The sequence below is a fragment of the Hippoglossus hippoglossus genome, chromosome 2 (genome assembly GCF_009819705.1).
Source record: "Hippoglossus hippoglossus isolate fHipHip1 chromosome 2, fHipHip1.pri, whole genome shotgun sequence".
Taxonomy (NCBI): Eukaryota; Metazoa; Chordata; class Actinopteri; order Pleuronectiformes; family Pleuronectidae; genus Hippoglossus; species Hippoglossus hippoglossus.
In genome coordinates this window covers 8060551-8082901 of record NC_047152.1, presented here as the reverse complement: position 1 = coordinate 8082901, position 22351 = coordinate 8060551, and the positions used below count along the sequence as shown (strand labels likewise).

At 43.4% G+C, this 22351-nt stretch overlaps 3 protein-coding genes and 2 non-coding genes across 11 annotated transcripts; 1 reads left to right on the top strand and 4 right to left on the bottom strand.

Annotated features, from left to right (window-relative positions):
• Positions 1-68: 68 nt before the first annotated feature.
• Positions 69-8113, bottom strand: ical1 (islet cell autoantigen 1-like). Of its 4 annotated transcripts, none has more exons than XM_034607037.1 (15): positions 7985-8113; positions 6813-6844; positions 6545-6695; positions 5266-5338; positions 4986-5109; positions 4682-4880; positions 4467-4592; positions 4263-4361; positions 4080-4165; positions 3609-3658; positions 3390-3434; positions 3021-3248; positions 2290-2580; positions 2052-2150; positions 69-1821 (listed from the first exon to the last, which is right to left on the bottom strand). In XM_034607037.1, the coding sequence occupies exons 2-15, from the start codon at positions 6818-6820 to the stop codon at positions 1718-1720; spliced, it is 1683 nt and encodes a 560-aa protein (XP_034462928.1). In that variant the 5' UTR covers positions 6821-6844; positions 7985-8113; the 3' UTR covers positions 69-1717. The 4 variants fall into 4 exon arrangements, with proteins under 4 accessions (XP_034462928.1, XP_034462920.1, XP_034462937.1 ...); XM_034607029.1 differs by having other exon boundaries at positions 69-1823; positions 2055-2150; XM_034607046.1 differs by having other exon boundaries at positions 69-1823; positions 2055-2150; positions 3021-3218; positions 7985-8112.
• Positions 8114-8487: 374 nt separating this feature from the next.
• Positions 8488-17526, bottom strand: LOC117774561 (ribosome biogenesis protein wdr12). 4 transcript variants are annotated; one of them, XM_034607111.1, is made up of 20 exons: positions 17355-17526; positions 16797-16873; positions 16633-16685; positions 16372-16496; positions 16152-16288; positions 15904-15968; positions 15632-15766; positions 15264-15409; positions 14908-15034; positions 14554-14717; positions 14331-14465; positions 14070-14131; positions 13828-13979; positions 13624-13739; positions 10411-10482; positions 10180-10320; positions 9971-10076; positions 9709-9841; positions 9300-9372; positions 8488-9208 (listed from the first exon to the last, which is right to left on the bottom strand). In XM_034607111.1, exons 1-20 carry the CDS (start codon positions 17397-17399, stop codon positions 9131-9133), a joined length of 2142 nt encoding a protein of 713 aa, XP_034463002.1. In that variant the 5' UTR covers positions 17400-17526; the 3' UTR covers positions 8488-9130. The 4 variants fall into 4 exon arrangements, with proteins under 4 accessions (XP_034463002.1, XP_034462994.1, XP_034462986.1 ...); XM_034607095.1 differs by lacking the exons at positions 8488-9208; positions 9300-9372; positions 9709-9841; ... (1 more) ...; positions 10180-10320; positions 10411-10482 and adding an exon at positions 13041-13520 and having other exon boundaries at positions 17355-17524; XM_034607087.1 differs by lacking the exons at positions 8488-9208; positions 9300-9372; positions 9709-9841; ... (1 more) ...; positions 10180-10320; positions 10411-10482 and adding an exon at positions 13041-13520 and having other exon boundaries at positions 13624-13742; positions 17355-17523.
• Positions 14791-14874, bottom strand: LOC117778724. Its single transcript, XR_004616837.1, has one exon. It is a non-coding gene; the product is annotated as a small nucleolar RNA SNORD11B (small nucleolar RNA).
• Positions 15143-15224, bottom strand: LOC117778718. Its single transcript, XR_004616834.1, has one exon. It is a non-coding gene; the product is annotated as a small nucleolar RNA SNORD11B (small nucleolar RNA).
• Positions 17527-18099: 573 nt separating the features above from the next.
• On the top strand, positions 18100-21931 carry nufip1 (nuclear FMR1 interacting protein 1). The gene is made up of 10 exons (XM_034607017.1): positions 18100-18415; positions 18753-18838; positions 18937-19038; positions 19221-19283; positions 19367-19443; positions 19536-19628; positions 19768-19967; positions 20310-20450; positions 20773-21053; positions 21181-21931. The coding sequence occupies exons 1-10, from the start codon at positions 18211-18213 to the stop codon at positions 21649-21651; spliced, it is 1719 nt and encodes a 572-aa protein (XP_034462908.1). The 5' UTR covers positions 18100-18210; the 3' UTR covers positions 21652-21931.
• Positions 21932-22351: the final 420 nt, after the last annotated feature.

Here is a 22351-nt window from a genome sequence, read left to right as displayed (position 1 = left end):
GAGAAATACATTCATGTGGTTTTTGAAAGTGTGAAAATCAACCGTACAAAGTATAACACACGAGCTGACATCAGTTAAAGCTTGTGTAGAAAAGCAGATACTTCTGTGCAGATTGTATACAAAGAAATCCTTCCCATAATGCACTCTGATCGCACAATCACTCAGGGTTTGACATCTCAACCTCTTTAGTTTTCCACTTTATCAATAACATACATTTTAGGAGGTTAAATAAAAGATAAACATTCATAAATGTTGATTTCCCGACAAACAAATTGAATAATTCTGAATTTCATCCACAACAGGTAAGGACATATTTCATGAGGTGGTAACAACTCTCCAGTGTTCATCCTGTTTCAATATATTTCCAAAATCCATCTGTGCAAATACAACACACAGCTCATAATATTAAGTATTTTACAGTGGTTTTGTTTTTTTACAGTGTTACTTTAGTGATATAATCTGAAAATAAATACATTTAGCTGCATCTTAGGTCCTGTTATTTTTAGGTTTGCATTTCAACCCACTTAAAATAATTACATCCCTTAATCCAACGTTAAAACTTCCTTCAAGAGAAACTGAAATAAATGTTGCAACTCATCACACATTCTTCTTGGCCTTGGACTGTTGTGATTGTGAAATTTAGACGACCGACGGGACAGGAAATGATTTCGTTTCAAGCGTTCAGCCCAACAGAATCAGGGATGAGGGTAAGAAAGGGTCATGAACCGGGGGCCTGAAAAAGACCTTCCAGTATCATGAAGCTGATTAGTAGATTAACAGTATCAGATAAAAAACCGTTTGAATTACTTATTTCATGATATAAAAACATAGTAATGACCAAAACAACTACTGCGCCAACTCTGGATCCAAATGAAATCAAAAATGCAAGATGGCCGCAGCTTTATCTGGGATATTTGGGCTTAATTTCCTCACAATTGAGCTCATTTCATATTAAACACTCCACTGTAGAGGTTGCATGTAATTCAGATCTAGAATACCTGAACCAAGCCGCCTGATAACCAGCATCATGATACTTGAGGGTCACTGTTCTTTTCGTGTGCAAATTCAGTCTAGTGACAGACACAGGGTCCCGTCTTATCTCGTGGTGACAATCATGGTGACAATCATGTGCTCCTACATGTAACTACATTACAGATTAAATAGACTTTTATATCCTGGGTCCCTTGTGATGTGTACACACGGCAAACTGACCCACACCCAAACAACGCAAACATGAACGAAAGACGGAGAAGCACACAATGCTGTCCAAAATAAACCTGTAACCCAAACATTCACTCTGCTCCACAGACACTGCAAAAGCTAATAGTGAAAAGTAACACAAACCGCACAAGGTTTGCTGTGTGCACAGGAGTCAGTGGCTCCTTGTGTAGTGCTAACAGTCTTTTCCAGCTGAGGAGGATGTTCAACAACAGCATCTGTCTCCACTGACAGTTTGTTTTCTCCAGTGTCGAAAATCATCCTCCAGTGTAACATCAACAAGAGTATTTGCAGTTGTGTAGTTGCGTAGACTGTTTATCTCCTTGTAACAGAAATGCATGTGTGTTTCACTGTTAGTGTGAGATCATTTACTTGGGTGTTGTCATGAAATCGCAGTAATCCTTGGACGAAAATCATACACTGTAACACACGCACACACACACACAAACAGACACACACGCACACACAAACAGAGAGAGAGCTTCAGGCATTGAGCAGCTCATCTGCAGAGCGTCCAATGGCGTCTGGGTTGGAAAGAGGGTCCAGGTCTGCGAACAGGTTGAACCAGGCAGACATGTCTTTGGATCCACCTGAAGCTGCTGCACGCACACGCACACACACACACACACACACACACACACACACACACACACACACACACACACACACACACACACACACAGAGAGATCATTAGAGGGAAGAAGGGTTTGTTTGTCCTTAACACTGTTTCACAGCAAAGTGAGATGATTGTTCAGGGAAACCTTAGTGATCTTGTGACAAGGTAACCATCAGGACAACAAGTAGAGACAAGAACACACACTGAGAAGGATCTTACCATCAGCGACTGAACTTGGAGCCAACTGAGCTGATTGGTTCTGATTCGGAGACGCCTGCAGGGGCGGAGCTTTAAACATAGGTGGGGTTGACCAGCCTAATAAGACAAAGCAGGGTTGGAGAAATGATTAAAGACCCTGGTATTCTTTATGCCACAACGCAGCTGTATCACAAAGACTAACCAGTCAGTGTTGTGCAGTGAGCACCTTACTCCAGCAGAGTGCAGTGTGACTAACCTGTGGCACTCAGACTGTGATCCAGCAGCTGGGAGGGCAGGAAGCCTGCGGGACTGGGCGGACACGCTGCTTGCCCACTGCCTGTTGGTGCCGTCCCTGCAGGAGGGACAGTAGGAGGGTCAAACATCCCGAAAGCATCCTGCCACTCTTTGCTGAACTCATCGCTGGCCCCTGGGCCCGGGCTGAGGAGATCATTGAGGAAAGCCATGTCACCCCTCTCACTGTCCTCCTCGTCTGGTCTCAGCCCCATCCCTGCAGGGTAGGACAGACCGCCCGAGAGCAGACTACCACCTTGAGAGGAAAAGGTGGAGAGAGAAGAAGCTTTATAAGATCATACACAGCTGATTCTGGAAAGGCCGAACATGTCAATTTGTTACAAAGCAGCAGACGCAGAGGAGAAGGTAAAGTTTGACCTTGAAAAAGAGAAAAGTACAGTGAAGTGACATTTATGTTGAGTAAAGCCTTTTCAAAGCCAACGGGATTAATGATCACTCTCATAATATCCAGAGGAGACTTAGAAGTGCAGCAGATGTTCAAGTGTTCTTCCTGAATGACAAAGGTGAAAGGAAAAGAAAGCCTCTTGCAGCAACCAGGACGACTGAATCAAGACATCAAGAGCAGGACAGTTAAACTCCAACCAAGCCAAGTCAAAGGGGAAGAGGAGAACCAGTGAGGCAGCTTGAAGTTAGAATTCACAGGTGGAGGAAGCGGTAGACAGGCAGCTGGTTTACCGGAGGCAGGCAGCTCAGAGAGGCTGGACTGGAGGCTTCCAAAGCCCCAGAGTTCACTCTGATCTCCAGCCTGAGGAGGAGGCAGGAGCTGGGGTGGGGCACTTGTTGGGGTCGGGAGCTGTGGTAGTGTTAGACCACCGGCCATTAGCATCAGGTCGTCATCAGGGCGCGCTGGCGTTCCGCTGAGATCATGCACACCTGAAGTGGGTGTGGAGGCATTTTGGTGCACTGAGATCAAAGTATCATAAAGCCAAACGGTATCCGATCCAAAGTCAGCAACAGGAATCGCAATGTACACATTCAAACTATTTACACAAGCTCGTGCATTAACAATGCTGTTTCTATCAAATGTTCTTAACACACACTTACCATAGTCAGTGGTTTGGCCGTCTCCATCATAGCTGTGAGCAGTGTCTGGGAGAGAAGGCACATTAAAAATAAAAGAATAAAACTCTTGATTCATCCAGACCAACGGATCTAAATTAAGTCTAGACATCATAAAACAATAGAGGAAGAAAAAGAAGCAGCTTGCAGGGTTGCGTGCCGTCATAGCCTACAACAATGAAATGTTTGGAGGGCAGTACATACCTATGTCAGAGGCACTTCCTAATGGCTTGTCGTCATCCAAGGATACCAGACTGGGGAATTAGAAAAGGACAAAAAATGAAAAAGTGCCTTATCTCATCAAGCTTTCTATATTTAGAGATACAGTAACCTCTCTTTGATGCTGAGCTGCTGTTAAGAGGCACACGTTTTGATCTTCTAAAGCCCTATACTATTACATAAGTAACTGCTGTCAGCACACACACAAACACACATGCAGCACACACACAAACACACAAACACACATGAACCACACGCACACACACACACACACACAGAGAATAAACAAGGGCATGCCATTAGCCTCATATTTGAGGAAATAGCAATAGCTGAGGTGATGACACAGACTATATTTGATTTGTTAATAGCTTACACAGGATAAAAGATTTTTCTGATAACGTGAAACAACATTTTCACTTAAAAAGAAACCAACATGTGTGTTAATTGTGTTCTCACTTGTCTGTGTTGCTCTGCAGAGTCTTCTCCTTTTTATCCAACTGTTTCTCCATCTCCGTTATCTGCTCCAGTGGATCCCGCAGGTCCTGTTGGACGACGTATTTAAGAAAAAGCTTCAGCTTCAAGAAGTTCATCCACCACAGTCACAGAACACCTCAGAGTCACTTCTTTAGTTTGATGTACCTTGAGTGTGGTGAACTGGTATGGTACGTGTCCTTGAAAGGCCTCGTGGATTGCAGACATGGCGTGGGCTGTCTTCTCCCAGAAATGCAGCAGAGTGGTCTGACATGACAGGACAGCAGGATCAACACAGGCAACCAGCAGCTAAACACATAAACAGGCTTGGACCACACTTCATCTTTCAACTATTACTATTCATGAACTTACCTGGTAGGTACAGAGGGAGTGGGAGAGCATGTTGCAGCGGCTTGCTCCCAGCATGTCCACCTTCTGACACACATCATTCTTCAGCTTCTCAAACTGGCTCTTCGACCCTCTGACCTGGGCTTGGACCTGACAACAGAAAGACAAAACACAAGATAATACATCACTGAGAGTGATTACACATCAGAAATCTTCAGTTGAAGTGGCCTTCCACCGACCTTGCGGAACTTTTCCAGCTGTTTGTAGGTGTCTGGGTCCAGTTCTTGGGATATGTCTTTCATCCAGAGCAGAGCTCCTCTGTACTCTGTGCGAGATTTCTCCATACGAGTGACAGTCAGCAGCGTGTCTGCGATGGCGCGTCTCCGGAACGTCTCCACTTCCTGGTACAAACGTTGCAGTGGTGGGCAAAGTGCCATCCTTTGAAAAAAAAATTAAAATAAGGTTGAGTACTTGAAAGTTTAAGATTATTTGAAATGGATTGCATATCCATTTGGTTAGCACATAATCACTGCTGCTGCTGACCTCTGCTTGGCGGAGGTGCACAGGGCCTTGCTGGTGACATCCATCATGTTGCCGGCCTTGGTCCGATCATGTTCGCCCTGGAAGCGCAGAAACAGGCCGAGCTCGTTCTCCTCCTGAGACAAGCCTGTCGTGCAAGGAAATGTCAAGGATTTTATAAATCACCAAAATCCAAGTGTACGTCCAAGTGTAAAGATCTTTGTTCATAGGATATGAATGAATCTGGGACAGGGAAGATGATTATTATCATCAATAACCATTAGTTATTAGTTGTGTCACTCACGTGTGATCCTGTGCTGGTACCTCTCGATCACCTTCAGCAGCTCTGTGCACGTGGACTGAACCGAACGGAAGAACTGCAGAGACAAACCAAATCAGAATTACACACAAAAAATAATAAAAGAAAATAATAAAAGAGGTTCGTCTTGAGACCTGTCAGACTTTGTTATTAAGTGAGAACATAAAGAGGAGGAAGTACGAGAGTTACTGATTAACTCTTGTATCAACACTACCTACTTTCAGCCTGTGTGCATCAGCAGAGTCTGTGTCACATCTCTGACTGCTCCTACACAACACACCTTCCTTAATGTTTATTAGTGACATGAGCATAACTCGTCAAGCTCATCTTCATGTAGTGGCTCGGTCTGTGTCACAGCAATATGGTGGTCACTACATATATAGGAACCCATCACTACTTTTACTTTTGTCTCTAATTGTGAGGTTCCTTGTCTCATCATCATCACAGGTGAAAATGAAGGATATAAATAAAATATGCAATGCAGTTAACTTCACTTTCAATACGATAAAAATTTGTAATACAAATATTGACTAAATCTAATCTGATGTTTCATCCAAGAAGCCGACAGGTTGCAAAGTAAAAGCTGCTGACATGAAATTTGAAAATGCACTGAAGCAAAGCTGTGGTAAAAGCCAGATTAAAATCAGGACGGCTGTGAAGCTGCCGTCCAGAAACGGCTCCAAATCTAATTTGTCCCGGTGATTTTAGTGCTCGGCTGGGTCACAGAAAGCTTGAGGTCAAGATGACATTGAAGAAGACAGATCTCCTTACAATTTTCTATTCCTCTTTCAATGCTGTCCCGTTTTCTCATTCTGTGTCGGTCTCACAGGGACATGGAATCATGGGACAGTGAGAGCAGGAGGACATAAGAGGCCTGATCTTGTTCCACAGCAAACAAAAGCCTCTCAGTACATCTCAGTGAAACATTATCCCGTCCCCGTCACACTGGACCAAACAGCTAAATGCCAGCCAGGTGTCTGCCTGTCCACTATCATTTGTTGCACCGGCGAGGAAGGACTGGAGAGGCGGAGGGACACGCTGTACCCTGCCGACATCATTTTCACAGCTGTCATGTGGCGGAGAGACATCTCATGTCTAATCACACTGGTAAGAAAACGACTCTGCAAACAATGGGCACCTTGTGACAACACACTGAAACTGGCATTCTGAGCTACAAACAGTGGAGCTAAGTGCGCTACTTTCCAAAGTAGCGCAGAGCCGAGTGTTTCTGACAATAACAAACCTAAAACTCCTCCTGTCCTACCTCCAGCTTGGAGTCCAGGTCAGCGTCGGACGCCACCACATACTCGTCCTCCTTCTTGCCCGTGGCTTTGATGAGGACCTGCTTTGTCTTCCAGAACTTCTTCTGCATGCGCGCCATCACCGAGCTGTCGCTCAGCATATCCCCTGCAAACCTGGAACACAGAGCAGCGGTTCAGTGGGCAGCCGTGTTTCTACATGGCCGTGAAGTTCTGCTTGAAACAACAGTCGTTTTATATCATAACAACAGTACCACTGCTGTTAAAACATACCCTTCCATCCTTGGATATTGGCCCTTTCTGTTCTGAAAGAGAAAAAGAAGAGATATTCAGGCAGAGGATTAAATGACCAAGTTCAAGTCTTCATCTGAGGGGCTGCAGACTTGATGCAAATGCATTTGTATTGCACATTATCATACACAGGCCATTTAATATGCTTTACGGACATAAAGGAAGCATTAAGGTTGAGATTACAAGCATAAAAAAGGGTTAATGTCTTTTCAAAAGTATAGACGGTATAAAAAGACTAATTATAAAGCAGATGATTAAATGAAAGTGCAGGACTGGGTGATTAATTGAAGGTACTGGCAAACCGAGCGGTTTAAACTGCTGATGTCCATCGGGAGCTGGTTCCAGGAGTAGGCAGTCGTGGCTAAATGCAATTACACCCGGTTTAATTTTAACTCTAGGCACCACTACATAGACCTGTCCGGCCTTTATACGTCTTACATGTCAGAAATATAGACTAGTTTAGACACAAAATCTCTCCTCTTAGATGAGCTTGATGCCAAAATGCAGATGTAGTTGCAGCTCTGAAGTTCAGATTCCCATCCAAGCCATGAATGTAAATTAGAGTGAGTCAAACTATCAATGATTAAGACGCCATTACTTCACCTCTGATGGGTTTTTTCCTGTTAGATTTTGCTGAGACGAAACAAACCATCAGCACCAACCGAGAGCTGTGAGCTGACAGCTGTTCCTCCACTTGGTAATAACCGAGCTATAGCCTGTTATCCCGGGTTATCTGCGGCTGGATCACGTAGCTGCAGGCTAAAGAACGGGCTAATCTAATATGGTTCCTGGGGATCTGACGTCCACCTGGAGACATGGGTGGGGGGGGGGGGGCACTGGGGACAGCTGTCTGTGGAGCAGGTGTCCACTTACAGCAGAAAACACACAAGACAGACAGGAAATACAAAGCGTCGTTGGTCCCAGTTGTGCAAATAGACAGAGACGAGGTGTGGAAATAGAAAAATAAACAGGAAAAAGGAAAACCTGCTGGAAAAAGTAGCTTGTTTGCTAGCAGCAGTTTAGCCGTTAGCTGTCAGTGTCGTGGCCGAACGAGCGAACCCCCCGTCCCCGTTTTTAAACTCATCCACCACGCAGCCGGCTCATTTCGTTTCTTGTGGTTTGATATTTAACGCAAAGCTGCGTTTGAGCTGTACCTTGTGTGCGGTTCAGGCGCAGCTCGGTGACGCTCCTCTCCCGACGGACACCATCATCCTCTGACTCACTGCAACAGGATATGCTAAGTGGCCGCGGCGCCGGCCGGACACACGGGGGCGCTGTTGGGAAGGTCCGCCAAAGATCGTCTCGAGTGGCGATGCGTGCAGACGTTTAGTAAGTGACCAACTTTTGAATGAACAAATTGAAACTACCTCCAACTTTTATGTGGTTAACTTCAGTCAGATCTGCAAACTGCATGAACTCTGCTTGTGAGATGTGGACGTGCAGTAAAACCTGTTGCTCTTTGCTCTTAATTAAATTCATGCAAACTCAGTTCATAATGGGATCCAGCTCTGTCATTAAACAATATAGGATAATGAAATAAGTGTTATATTCTGTGTTTATTCATTATAAAATACATATAGTCACTCATTACATTACTCGCTAATTCTGTTTTTGTGTTGGCTTAAAATGATTCTAACTTGAGGAAAAACAAATGATTACACTCACTGGGCACTTTATTAAGAAAACCTTACTGATAATGAAAAGTCCCTTCGCTTCCACAACAGCCTCATGATGTTAAAACTTTCCTTTGACACAACTTCATCACATCATTTCTGCAGATTCTTCTGCACCTTCATGCTGAGAAGTTCACTAATTGCTGTTCGTCAAACACTTTGCATGAATCATGCTGGATATCAGGAGATCAGCACTTTATGAAATTCTCTAAATGAGCCTGTGTGGAACCAGCAGTCTTGCCAAGTTTTGCTCCTTTGTCCAATCTGTTTAATGTGAACATTAGCTGAAGCTCCTCATGTGTATCTACTGGATTTTAAGCATTGCACTACTGCCACATGCCAATGATAATCGCATGAATGAGTAGATGTACAGAAATATAATGAAATGCAACGATGAGTCCAGGTGACAACATTTTAGGAGAATACATAAATTTATAGTTTTCTTGAGTTACAGGGAAACAAAGAAGCCCCACAATGAAATATGTGTAAAAACTGAATGGGGTAAAAACAACCAGGACAGTGAAGAACAAAGTTTGTACAATTCAAAGTTCTGCCACGCTGATTGTGAATGTGTGCATGTCTGTCCATTCTGTACATCTGTGGTGATGGAGTCTCTGCAGTCCTCGTCTACGCCCCCGCGTCTGTCTGACAGGCTGCGTATTTGTAGGTGTACAACTTGTTATCTGCTCCTCCACTCAACATCAGCTAAAAGACAGAAAAGAGAAAACATCGGTTTCATGTGTGAAGTTCAAGCGAGGCATCGGAATCTTTGAAGAGAACTACTGGTGTGTCTTACCCCGCTTTCTGTCCAGTCCACACAGAACACTTTGTCCTCATGGGCTGCCAGATCGTACAGAGGCGCCTTACAGCTGGAAGATAACACGGCAACAATGGGGTGTTAAATGTATTCACTGGATTCCTCTGACCAAGAAGATTATTGCAGAAGAGAGCCAAATTTTATTCTGACAAAGACAGGAAGCTTGTTCCAGACACTGGCAGACAGCTCTTTATGTGCAGAGTGAACAGGATGTCCTGCTCGACATAAGCAACCTTTCATTCAGTAACAGTGCTGATAATAATTCAAGCTTATGCTCTCATTGAAAATGGTCTTGATGTAGCAGAAGTACAAAAGAGGGGAACATGTTTCCAACTTCTGATTAAAACAAGTTCAACAAAGGCTCCAGTGAATTATTCGCTGCACAAACCTTCTGGTGTCCCACAGTTTGACGAGGTTGTCCAGGGAGCCAGAGACCAGCTGGTGCTCATGTGTAGGCGCCCACTTCACGGCAGTGACCCAGCCAGTATGGGAGGTGAGCGACATCAGCACCAGCGATCCGTCTGGACAAGAGAGGAGACATTTATAGCAAAGCTGCTGAAACATGTTTTTTTATTTATAGATTTTTACGACATGCAGAGAAAATTATCTTTGACATTAAAATATCTGTAGGGTTGTGAGCACAGTGGTACCTTTGGTGCGGGGGTCCCACAATCGGATGTGTCTGTCAGCGCTCCCCGAGGCCAGTCGTCGGCACAGGGGGGAGTAGGAGATGCAGTTAAACACTTTACTGCCCGTCTGTGGAAAGGACAAAAATGTCAGTTTATCAAACGTAACGTAAGAGAGCCTGGCGTCATTTCTGCCTTTGCATTGTCATCGTGTGTTTCTCAGTTGGTCTCACCAATGTTGTCTTTAGTCCTCCAGTCTCGATATCCCACACACGGATGGTGTGATCCCAGGATGCACTGCAAACTTCCTCACTGTCGCACCAGAGGACGGAGGACACTGCCTCATTGTGGCCAGACAGCGTCATCAGGGGAGTCTGTGTCAGTGTGACAACATAAAAACCTCAAACTCTGACATCCCTTCACATGTAGCATCCGACATATTCAGTTTATCGTTCTGCCCTCACCCTGGTCAGGCCGAGCTGTTGAGTCTTCTGCTTCTTCCTCGGTCTGTCAGCAGGTTCTTCAACCTCGTCTGCCTCATCTGTGGGCACTGACAGCAGAAGAAAAAGTGGTCACTTGACATTTGCTTCTTGCTCAGTGATGCTCAAGACTCCTTCGATCACTTGTGGTACCTACCTGCTGACCAAATCTTCAGCATTTTGTCCCAGGAGCCACTGCAAAACTGAAAGGAAGCAGCACAGACATTAGATACATGAATTATTGCCTGATTTTGACTTGTATCATTTTTCTTTCCTGTTCTTTCCAGCTTTACCTTTGAGGCAGTCGGGTCTGTGGCGACAGTGTCAACGCTCGCTGTGTGTCCCCGACAGCAGTGTCTGGCTTTCACCTTGTTCTTCTCCGAGTTCCACTCCCACATCAGGATGGTTTGGTCCATAGAGGCCGTCAGAAGCAGAGAGGTCAAGCCATCTGCCAAGAGAACACCCACAGAGAACCTTTAAGAAAAACTTATGACACATCACAGCAGAGTGAAGGTCTATACTTTTGTCCCGCTCACCTCTTTTAACCCAGGTTACATCTTTCACTACATCTGTGTGTCCTGCCAGTGTCGTCATCGCTTTGCCTTCCAGAGACCAGATCCTGGCTGTCTTGTCGTATGACCCTGTTAGAATCCTGCATAAACACAAGTGGCCACAGCAAAGATAATGGGACTTCTGCATTTCAAATTCACAATCAAACATTTCCAACACATACAGTAAACTACACTTTGTGCTGCTTTGACAGTGATGCCTCTCATCTCACCATTCAGCATCTGCATGGAGGGAGCTAATCCAGTCGTCGTGCATTATACACTCCTCAGGTTCTGGGGCTGTGATCCGCTCCACATACTCGATCTCCACCACTTCTTCCTGAAACATAGACACACAATAATCATTATTATGCTGCTGATTTGTACATTTGTGTTCAAACACAGCACATCTGCTCGTATTAGGGCGCTGAGGCTGGTCCTACCGTTGATATGCCTTCTGTGTCCATGTGAAAGGACAGCGACGACCGCAGGAACTGACTCCTGACCAGGAAGTCGAAGTCCACTTTGTTGTGGGAGGCTGTGGAAATAGAAACACATTTATATTCAACATATTACTCCCTCAAAAGGATAAGAGGTAGATACAGGTTGGATGAAAAAGGATGATCATATAGTGAGTGGAAGTCATGATTGTTTAATAAACTAATTCAGCTTTTGGAGCCTGTGCTGCAGAATAAAGTCTGTTTTTACCATCTTTAGCCAACAGCAGCTGGTTGATAACGTTGCTGAGGTCTCCCACTTCAGAGGCAGCAGGGATGGAGAAGGGAACATCATCTACAGCAAATCTACACACACACACACACACACAAGAGACCAGAGGTTGTGTCAATCAAATACACTCCTAACATTTGCATTTAGTGGAATCATTTGTCAATTAGCACAGGAAGCTAGGCTAGGGTTGCATAATTTAGCTCAGTGAATAAACAAGCTAAAAACATTAGCGTGTGACTGCATGTGGACAGTGGTCAGAAGCTACGTTACAGCTAGTTAGCCAGCATGCTAACACCCTCCAGTTATTCGGCTTAAGGGACTCGGAGCTCACCTCTGGTCCTTTGTGAAGAACCTCGCCTGTAACTGCGACATGTTTCTGCCTCGTGTGTTTCTCTGATAAACCAGTGACTCGTGTGTTTCTCAGTCTGATTCTGCTCCTTGGACACACTCCTTCCTGTCGAGCAGCTCAGCCATGTGCTACTGAGCCAGGCGCCGCAGCAGAGCACAGATACAGTGCACCGACCGGATCGGCGCTCCTCCAGTGATGTCTGCCGATCACAACTTCACATTTTAAAGAAGCAAAACTGAATTTATTGGTATTTTATTAAGTTTTAAACTAACAAGGGGTTTTCTTAAGTGTTTGGTGCAAACATGTGATGTAGAAAAATGGGCTGAAAGTGCTGTAGTACGAGGAGATGGATACAGGGAATGTTCTTAATTAATGTATCTTGCATTTAAATTGTATTTACATCAGAAAAATGTATGAATTTTCTTTATTTTCACCAAGACAATTTGTATCTATGTCCCATAGATTGATAGATATGCTTAATTTTAGCAGCCCACGTTCATATTTAAGATTAAAACCTATTCAGTGTATTGTATTTATTAATTCTTATTCATTAAGGGATAACAGAATTGTTTTGGTAACTTAGGAAACTGTCTCTCCAATTCATAACTGACTTCATTAGCTGCCAATTAAAATTAGACTAAATCTTAAGATTCCTTCAATAAAATCAAACCACCTCAAATATCAGGGTTTTTTTTAACTTAATGGTGACCAGGAATTTGACATCAGGGCCCCAGGGCTCTGGAATTCCTTGGCTGAGATGAGACTTGCAGTCACTTAATGTATTGTTCAATCATTGCGAAAGTGGCCTTTTAGTGGCTGATTAAGTGATTTTAATGGATGTTGTATTGAATACTTTCTCATTTTTATTCCCATGAATTTAGATAACAGCCATAGAAAGTTATTAGAGGAAACTACACGTTGACAAATTATGAAATTTCACTTGAGATCTAATTATAAACGACAACATTGTATTCAATCAAACCACAAAATTAGAGCAAAGTGTTTTATTTCCCCAGGGCAGATGTCCACAGTCTTAGACAATAAAAACATTTGTCACCAGAAAACTGAGTAATGTCGTCAGCATGTTGCTTTGCACTGAATTGGAAAAATCATGTCTGATACAGATGTGTTCACAAATGAAAACAGACATAAAACAGAACAAACTTACAAACTTATTCATCATCTTAAAAAAAAAAAAAATAGATTTACATTTTTCTCACTTTATGACTGGACACTGGGATTTACTCCACGTTTCACTCAGTTATAAAAAGTTGACCCAATTATCTTATATAGTCTTTCTGATGTTAAGAAACAAAATTGATTCAAAATGATATAAATGAATTACACAACTAAAATGGCATAAAAACTAACAGAATATATATACACAGACATGGACTTAATTGTTGTTTTCAGTCATCGTCTTCCTCCTCAGCCTTCTTTTTCTTCTTCTTTTTCTTCTTTTCTGTCGACTGGAAAGAGAGAAAAGATGGATGGGTTAAAAAAATATACTGAATAAAAACAGTTGAAAACTTCTATATCTTTAAGGAACCATCTTTAAAAACATTATTTCACCTCTGGTATTGCTACCTCCTCCTCTGGTTCCTCTACGGACGTTTCTGCTTTCTTGTCCTTCTTTTTCTTCTTTTTCTTGGGAGTCTCCTCCGCTGCTGCCGACGTTTCTGCTTCTTCTTCTAAAAATTCAAAACACCTTTTAGAATCGTGGCCCAGTGCTGATATTGAGACAGAGGATTAGCTTCACTCTTATTATTAACCCACCTTCTGCTACTGGCTCCTTTTTGGCCTTTTTGGATTTGGCCGCAGGCGTTTTAGGCTCTTCAGCCTCCTCCTCCTCTACCTCCTCAAACTTCCTCTTCTTTGAGGTGGAGGGAATAGTAGAATCGCCAGATGGATCATAAATTCTTACTTCACTGTGGAGAGAATAATATGTGTATTAAGCAATTTCACATGTGGAAATACAGGATTTAACCTAAGAAGAAGAGCCCTTTGTGACTATTTACCTCTTGTGCTGGTATTTGTCGGCCTGTGCCATCGCTTTGCCCGTTCCGCTGATTCTTCGGATCTGAAAAGAAATTGTGGAGGAGACAAGATCAGACGAGGCGCAGAGAACCATCAACATCAAGAGGTGGACTAAAACACTAGTTTGTCTTTAAATCAGATCCAACGACAGATACAACTCAATGTTGGTCTTGTCCTTTTAAGTGAAAGTAAGAATGTGACATATGGTCCTAAAATGGTAAATATATTTTTGTTATACTTACTCCCTTATCCTCCAGCTGCCGCAGTCTGGCCTCCAGCTTGGCACGGTTCTCTATTCCCATTTCTGCGTTCGTGTCCTCTCCCAGGGCATCATAACGAATAGCCAGTGATGCTTTAGCCGCCAGCATTCTGGAGATCTGGTCAGAAAACAAGAGTTTATTTCCTCACCATCAAACAGGAGTCACAAGCCGTTGTTTAGTCTCTGTAACTTTTTCTTTAACTCACCTTGCCCTTGTTCTTGGCAGTGGTCTGGCCCACTAGAGAGGCATGGTAAATGAGACCGTACTTGGGTGTGTCTTTGCGGGTCTTCAGGGCTCTAAACAGAGCCTTCTCTGCTCCGAGGATCTGCACCGTGGAGGCCGGATGCTTTGCCAAATTCAGGAGGGAACCTTGGTAACAAAGCAACAAGACAGACGTGTAAAACTGATGTTCTCACTAGTACCTGCACACAGATCCTTCTAAGGCAAGCTCAGATGAGGTAGTGACTTAAAAGCATCAGTTGTTTTCAGGAAAGTTGACTTTATGTCATCATCATCACTGCTTGCTTGCTTCTCATGCAGGCGTTTCTCAATCACTTACCAGCATGTGAGATGAGACGGGCACCAACCAGCTCACCCACCATTACAGTCAAGTTGGGGGCGATCGCCGTCATTCGGTTCTTGAGGTAGTCGTACAGCTGAGTGCGATAATCTGAAATGTCTATCACCTGAGGGGAGACAAATTAGGAAAGATCCATATTACAACTGCCAGCAGATAAACAATCAGATCAGTGGTACAGGCCTATCCAGTAGTGAAGAGTGGGAGCTGTGGCATGTGACTGTTCAGATGAGGTAGTGACTGAAAACCCACATGATTGTTTCAGGACAAGACGGATGTCGTCATCATCACAACAGTCGCTTGAGCTTAACACGTAATGATAGGAAACGGACACACACCTGGTCACAAAGGTGCCTAATGTTGCCGATGTCTTGTTCTGACACTTCTGTTCCCATGGAGATCTCAGCAGCCAGTTTGACCTCGGCCTCGATTTCCTCAGGGAGAAGGTCTGACAGGTCAGAGCCGGCCACGTTGGTACGATCACCTGCAGACACACCAAAACATTTTAATTGCTTATCAATAATATTGGCAATTTTAAGTTTGCGCATTAAACTGCTCTGGAAAACCAAATTTACACATATACAGTTTGGTCAAGTCAAATGGGTTGCATGCCTCACAAAGTTATGGAAGTTTGAAACTATATCAACTTAGAACCACCTTGAATAGCAACGATATGTCATGTTAGTAATAGTAAAGTTAATTTTACCAATTTTGCGGACAGCTTTGCAGTAAACCAAGTTGTCTGTGATGACCTTTCCCAGCTCGGGGAAGTGCCAGCCGTACCACTCTCTACAACGCATGATGTAGTTGTTGAGCTCTTTATCCAGGTCATCCAGAAGAGCTGAAGACACATAAAAAAATATTCTTAGACATCATTGCAGGTGAAACTAAGACCAAACAGTTACATAACTGTAAAAATCAATGTGAAAACCATCATTAGTAGCAGACGATCAAATCTTTACTGAAAATACAACTTACAAATGGCCTGAACAATCATAGTATCCACTTTGTCCGGACTGAACTTCAGCTTGTAGCGTGATAAACTAGAAACACACAAAAAAAATATTAGTTCACATATTGACAATTTACAGTTCTAAATTACAGGGGAAGCCAGTTGCCTCAGCGGTAGTGACGAATGCTGACAAGAATCTACATGTTTTTTTCAGACAGCAAGGGTAATCACAGGCAGCAGTTGAGTTCACATAACATTGTATCGAGTTACCAACCTGTGAGCCAACCCCAGAGACATGGCACTGATCTCCCTGGGAGGAAGTCCAGTGACGAGAGCCTCGATCTGGCTCCTGATGCATCTCATCAGCTCGGCCACAGCAGGGTTGTGGACACAGCTCAGGTCCATCTTGTCCTGTAAACCAGAGCCTGTTAGAGACTCAACTCCTGCAAGTAATGCTTCATTTCTGAATGAAATGCAAACGTCAGGTCACTTACTTTTATAACTCCACCAAGTTTTGCATCGCTGATCGCCAGCTGCTCGTGCGCGTCCTTGGCCACGACCTTCTTCAGCACTTTCTTCAAACTCTTGCCCATTTTTCCCTCAACAAGGGCAGTGACAGCTGAGAGGGGGAGGTTAAAAACACTGCATCACATACACTGTGACAACTCCATAAACCAGTTCAAAACACCACATCAAAACACCACATCACTCATGTGAAGGTTTGAGTACTGTACAAAGACATTAAGTGACATTACCTGCCAAGGCCTCGGTTGTGTCCTGAAACTTCTCAAAGTGCTTCAGCTTCACACTGGCAGGGGCAAAAACAATAAAATAGGTAAGTCATACTTCGATTTGCACACATGGCCTATCAATGACAACTAGATGGTTGCATTGTGAATAAACCAATGCTACTACTCACATTTTATTCGCCTTTTCAGGAGTATCAAACTCCTTGTGCAGGTTGTCGATCTCCTGCAGTTTGGATTCATCGAGGACCTGGAAAATAACACTTTAAATTAGCTGTCATGGTTTTTTAAGTCTGATCTGGTCACAAATCAACATTACTAAGTGCAAATCTTCAAACTTAGGGCTAATGTCAATCTCACTGTTATTCTGTATTCTTTAATCAGCTACTTTATCAACAACAAGTACACTTTGTGTGAAAATATTGTTCTGGGAGCAGTAGAGTCACTGAAGTTACCCTCAGTGTGCACACGTGGTGGCAAGGCCCACGTGAAAGCTAGCTTAATGCTAACCAGTGCGTTAGCAAAAACGAGAAATCAAGCAAAATAACGTATATCAGCACATCCACACACTACAACACACTTTACAAGACTATTTTATCCAGTTTGCTCATCAACAATGCTACGAACACGTGAGTGTGCATGAGGTTGCTAGCGGCGAGGCTAAGTCGAGCTAGCTCAAGCAGCTACTGTGTGAAAAAAACGTTTTAACTGTGAGGAAATAAAACACAAACCTTGAAGATCGCGTAGCCAGCGGCTGTTTCGAATAACACGAGCATCTTGGCAGCGGCTCGGTTATTTTTCGCGAACTTTTAACTTGGTCTCTCTGCGCAGGACGCGTCCACGTTCCCCGCTCTCCACGCTCCCTCTCCGTCTGAAGCACACGCGGCGAGACAGGGCAGCAGGAAGCTGCTGGGTTGCCAGGTCTCTTCAACCCGCATCCCCCGGAAGCAGCCGTAGCCGTGTGATAATTGATATATGTGCTTAATAAAGACGCTCAACACACTTTGATTTAGTTTCAGCAATAGACAATATTTTGTTAGTGCTGTTTCTCTTTTTAAAATAATTGTAATTATCAAATGTATGTTTAATTTCTTTAAAAAAAAGCACACACATGTTTTAAAGCAATGCAGGGTCGGTTTGTGAGATTTGAAAAAGCTGCCACTTGGTTTGTGACACTTTATGCTTTCATAAATATTTAAGTTTGAATTTAACCTTTTAAAAAAGCCATTAGGCGACCAATTGCAGATTCAACACGGGGTTTTCTCTTAATCTGGCAACCTAGATATACAATCTCGCGAGAAGTTGCAGGAAACACACCGGCTTTTAAAAGTAACGCATTAATGATAAATACAGTCAACACAAAGTTGTAGTTGAGAATTTGATGTGCAATTTACACAAAGATATCACGATAGCTGTCATTAATATTTATTTATTTTGGGTTTGGTTCCGTCTTCTATCTTCTTCCTGTTCTCGCGGAAGTGACGTATGCAGAAGAGCAAAACAAGCACATGTGGGACATGCGTGGTGAGAAACTGAGAAACCCACAGAAACTTCACCGACACACCGGGAAGGAAAAAGCTTCGAGGGATGAACGAAAACGGACATTATCCTCCCCCGGACTTCGGCATTCCCCAGCCGAACTCCTTCCAGCAGCTGCCCCGCTCCAGCAGCTTCCAAGCCGGCATGTGGAGCTGGAGCGAGACGCCCACTGAGAGCTCCTCCTGGGGCGAGCAGGCGGGCTGGCATCCCGGGGCGTCGGGCCATGCACACGGTCGACCTCCCCGTCCATACGGTGCGTTTCACATACAGGACACTACATGCTGATGTTGTTGGAAAAGGACTAGTTCTGCAATCCAGCTGAAAACATCCAGGAAGTGTTTCTGTCAGGATGTTTTTGATGTGTGATCTTGATCACTGTTTTTATTCAGTTTATCTGTTCACCAAAACCACAGCCAGTCGTAGTGTCTGTAATATAAGGCTGTAGTTTTAATGTGACAGCTGTTTAACTTTAAGATAAGATGAGGATAAGATAATTCTCCATTAGTCCCACTATGAGGAAATGTACCATGTTACAGGAGCAAAAGGGACAGTACAAATATCTATTTTATTTGATTTATCTTTATCTCCAGGACAAAATGTTGGCCGTGAATGGCATCAAGGTGGACATCACGGTGGGAGACAGAATCAAGGACCTGCCAACAGTCAGGGGCAAAAGGTCAGATCATGAAATTCTGGCCATGTCTTTGGTAGGATGTCGTCTTACAGCTGCAGTGAACTCTGGTGTTGAACTGTTCTGTCTTTAACCCACAGCAGAGAAATAAGAAAGAACCAGAGTTTTCCCATTTCTGTGACACCTGTGAACGAGGCTTCAAAAACCAGGACAAGTATGATGAACACATGTCGCAACATGTCAAGGTACTGTGACAACTTAAACTGTGTTTCTGCTTAATTCATTTTGCTTACACTAATGAATATACACATTTTCAAATATATATATATATATATACAATACCGGAGTGTTACAGTTTCAGGACCTGAAAATCCAGCCTGAGGTATTGCAGGAATCCCCTACTCATATTTTCTTATGTTCCATGTAGTGTTCTGTGCCCGACTGCAGCTTTACAGCTCACGAGAAAATTGTCAGCATCCACTGGAGAAATGTAAGTGAAACAACATTGTGTTGATGCTGCATCTCAATCTAAAACTCTGTTGCTAATATCCATGTTTCATATTGTGACTACAGAACCATGCACCAGGAACAAAAAGAATCAAACTGGACACAGCAGAGGAGATTGCTAAATGGAAAGAGGAGAGGCGCAAGTCAGTATTATTGACTTTGATGACATCACATGAGTATCCAGGATAAATGTGATATAAATACATTTGAACATCATCTAAATTAATATTTCCAGAAACTATCCAACACTCCAGAATATTGAAAAGAAGAAAAAGGTGATGGTGGCACGGGAGGAGACAGGAGGCGTTCTAGAGACGGCTCAGTTTGGGTAAGTGCCCAAATTTGAAATGTAAATGTATGACATCTTCCTTAGTTTTCATTGCAAGCAAAAACAAGAATTAATTTGAGTTTGTTTACCTGGGCCCAACTCATATTATTTAATCAAGACATTAATATTTGATCCACAGACGAATGAGAGGCAGAGGACGAGGTCGTGGTCGTGGTCGGGGTCAGGGTCGAGGTCGTGGCTGGGGTAACAGAGGGTTCCAGGAGCAACAACCACAAGGCCCACCCCCACCAAACAGCAGAGCTACAGAGAGACCTCCACCAATCTCACAGCCTGGCAGGGACGGGGATCCTCTGGGGGCACTGGCCAGCAGTGACCATGGTGAGAAACTCGTGTGGTGGAGACATGCAAGACGATATTCTGTCGGAAAGGCTGGCTTTTAATTAGTCAGCTTACCTATATTGTCAAACCCACCATTTTATTTTGGGTACAGTCTTCATCGTGAGTTTAATTGAAGCTGCTGTTGGTTTGATATTGAAAAGGAGAATTGAGTCCCGGCAGTATTTAGACAGTTACACTTTTTATTTTTCTGACTCAGACTGAGCTTCAACGCGTTCAACTTGAAATAGAATCTAAATTTAAGACTTTCAAAACGGTCCCAAAATAAAGAAAAGAACAGGCCTTAAAACTGTCTGATAGACTTTCTTTTCATTGTTCCTCCAGATTCTGACAGAGAGGATCCAGCAGCTGAATCCAGGACTGGCAGCCTGGTTGTGGCCCCTAAACGGATGAGCTCAGCTCTGGGCTCCTTGGTGGCAAACTACGGCTCCTCGAGTGACAGTGAAAGTGATGAAGAACCAGAGTGTGAGTGTTCATCTTGTCCACAGCAGTGATGTGTGACAGTGACAATCATTGCATGTCAGTGTGTGGTGGTATGTGACAGTGGAACACCGGTGGCAAACCCTGTCTGTGTGTTGTAGGCCAGTAGAACAGCTGCAACATATGACTGAAGTATTAAAAATGAAATTCAAATCATAAAAGTTTAGAAATAGTGACACAAAATATACCAAGGACACAAATTTGACCGCTTAGGTGTATAATACACAGTGAGAAATATCACGTTACAATAAAAAACACTTCAAGTCTCCATCACTTACTTCTAATGTTCCTTTCTCTTGTGTTTCAGCTGCCCCTATTCAGAAAGCCAAAGACCTTCTACAAGAAAACCAGCTTCTTCTAAACACATTAACACCAGGACACCAGTTCCAGGACAGAGGGCCCCATACAAGCATGGAGGTTACGTCACAAACGAACTCTGCCTTCCTGCCGGACTCTGCTCTGTACACACCTAACGGCCACAGAGGAAGGGGAGGAAGAGGGGGCAGAGGAGGAAGAGGAGGAAGAAGGGGAAGGGGCGGTAGACACCATGATGCACTGCAGAAGCGTCGTTCTACTCTACTTGAGATGGTAAGGATACAATCTGAGATTATACAAGCATATTTCCCCCAATTTGACATTAAGAAATACACTTTATACTTGAATATGCCTCATCTGAGCCTCCATAAGCTTCTCTGTTTTCTTACACTCTCTTTAGTTACTCGCTCCAGATATCCGCCATGAGAGAAACGTCCTCCTGCAGTGCGTGCGCTACGTTGTTCGCAACCACTTCTTCGGCCTGGAGAGCACAGCAGCTGGAGAGCGTCAGATCACAAAGGCATCAGATGAAGTCCGGGCCGTGTCCCAGTCTGCCTCTCTGAGGGGTGGGGAGAGAATCCCTGATGTTGACAATCAGGAGGGTTTAGAAACAAGTAAATGTGTTGTAGTCGACCCGTATTTGCCGCAGAACGGTCCGGACCAGGATTTACTCACCGACCGGGTTCTCTCAGAACAATCGGATGATCCTCGTTTGGACTCGGCAGCAACTAGTGAGCAGACTGGAGGAAGTCTCATCCAAAATAATGTCAGCAACGGCCACAGCCTCAGTTTGAAAATCACAGATAAAATCACATCTGCTGCCAATATGTATGATGATGAAATATGGGAGAGCCCTGGTGCTGTTTTGTGAAATACTTTCAAATTACTGTAGAACATAAAAAACATAAATAATTTGTGTCATTTAAAGTTTATGTTCATATGCTTCTGTCCACAGAAATTATTTTGTATTATTTCATGTGACATGATGTTGGTATGACTTATATTTTTCAACATACTGTGTACTTAACAGAGACTCTTTTCTTTATAAATAATTCACTTGTCAAATTTGTCCTGATTATGTTTTTGAACTTAAATCTTTATATACTGTTATTTTCATCATTTTGTGCAATTAATAAATCCTTATTATTCTATTTACATTTATTTGCTATATTATAAGAAAATGTATTATTGCCATGTATTATTGATTATCCATGTAGGGTATGATGGTTTTCAACAGCTGAGTCCCTGACGAATAAGCGGGGATAAGCATAAAAACGGCTTGTTTTCAGACTACATATTTGTATTATTAATAATAATGATTAATAGTGATACACAGTGTTGTAATCAATGCCAGCAACAACATAAATCCCTCTTTAATAAAGTGGAAACCATGATTTAGTGTGCAGCGGCGGCAGATGCTCCGTCCACCTGGACTGCGCAGGGTTGTAAAACGAGCGTAGCAGCCGTTGCTTGGCAACCACCTGCGCTGCCATCGACTTCAACGTATGAGGAGCAACAGGAAAGTTGAGCATCGGTATGTCGACGAAAACAAGTTCATATTCACTTCACTG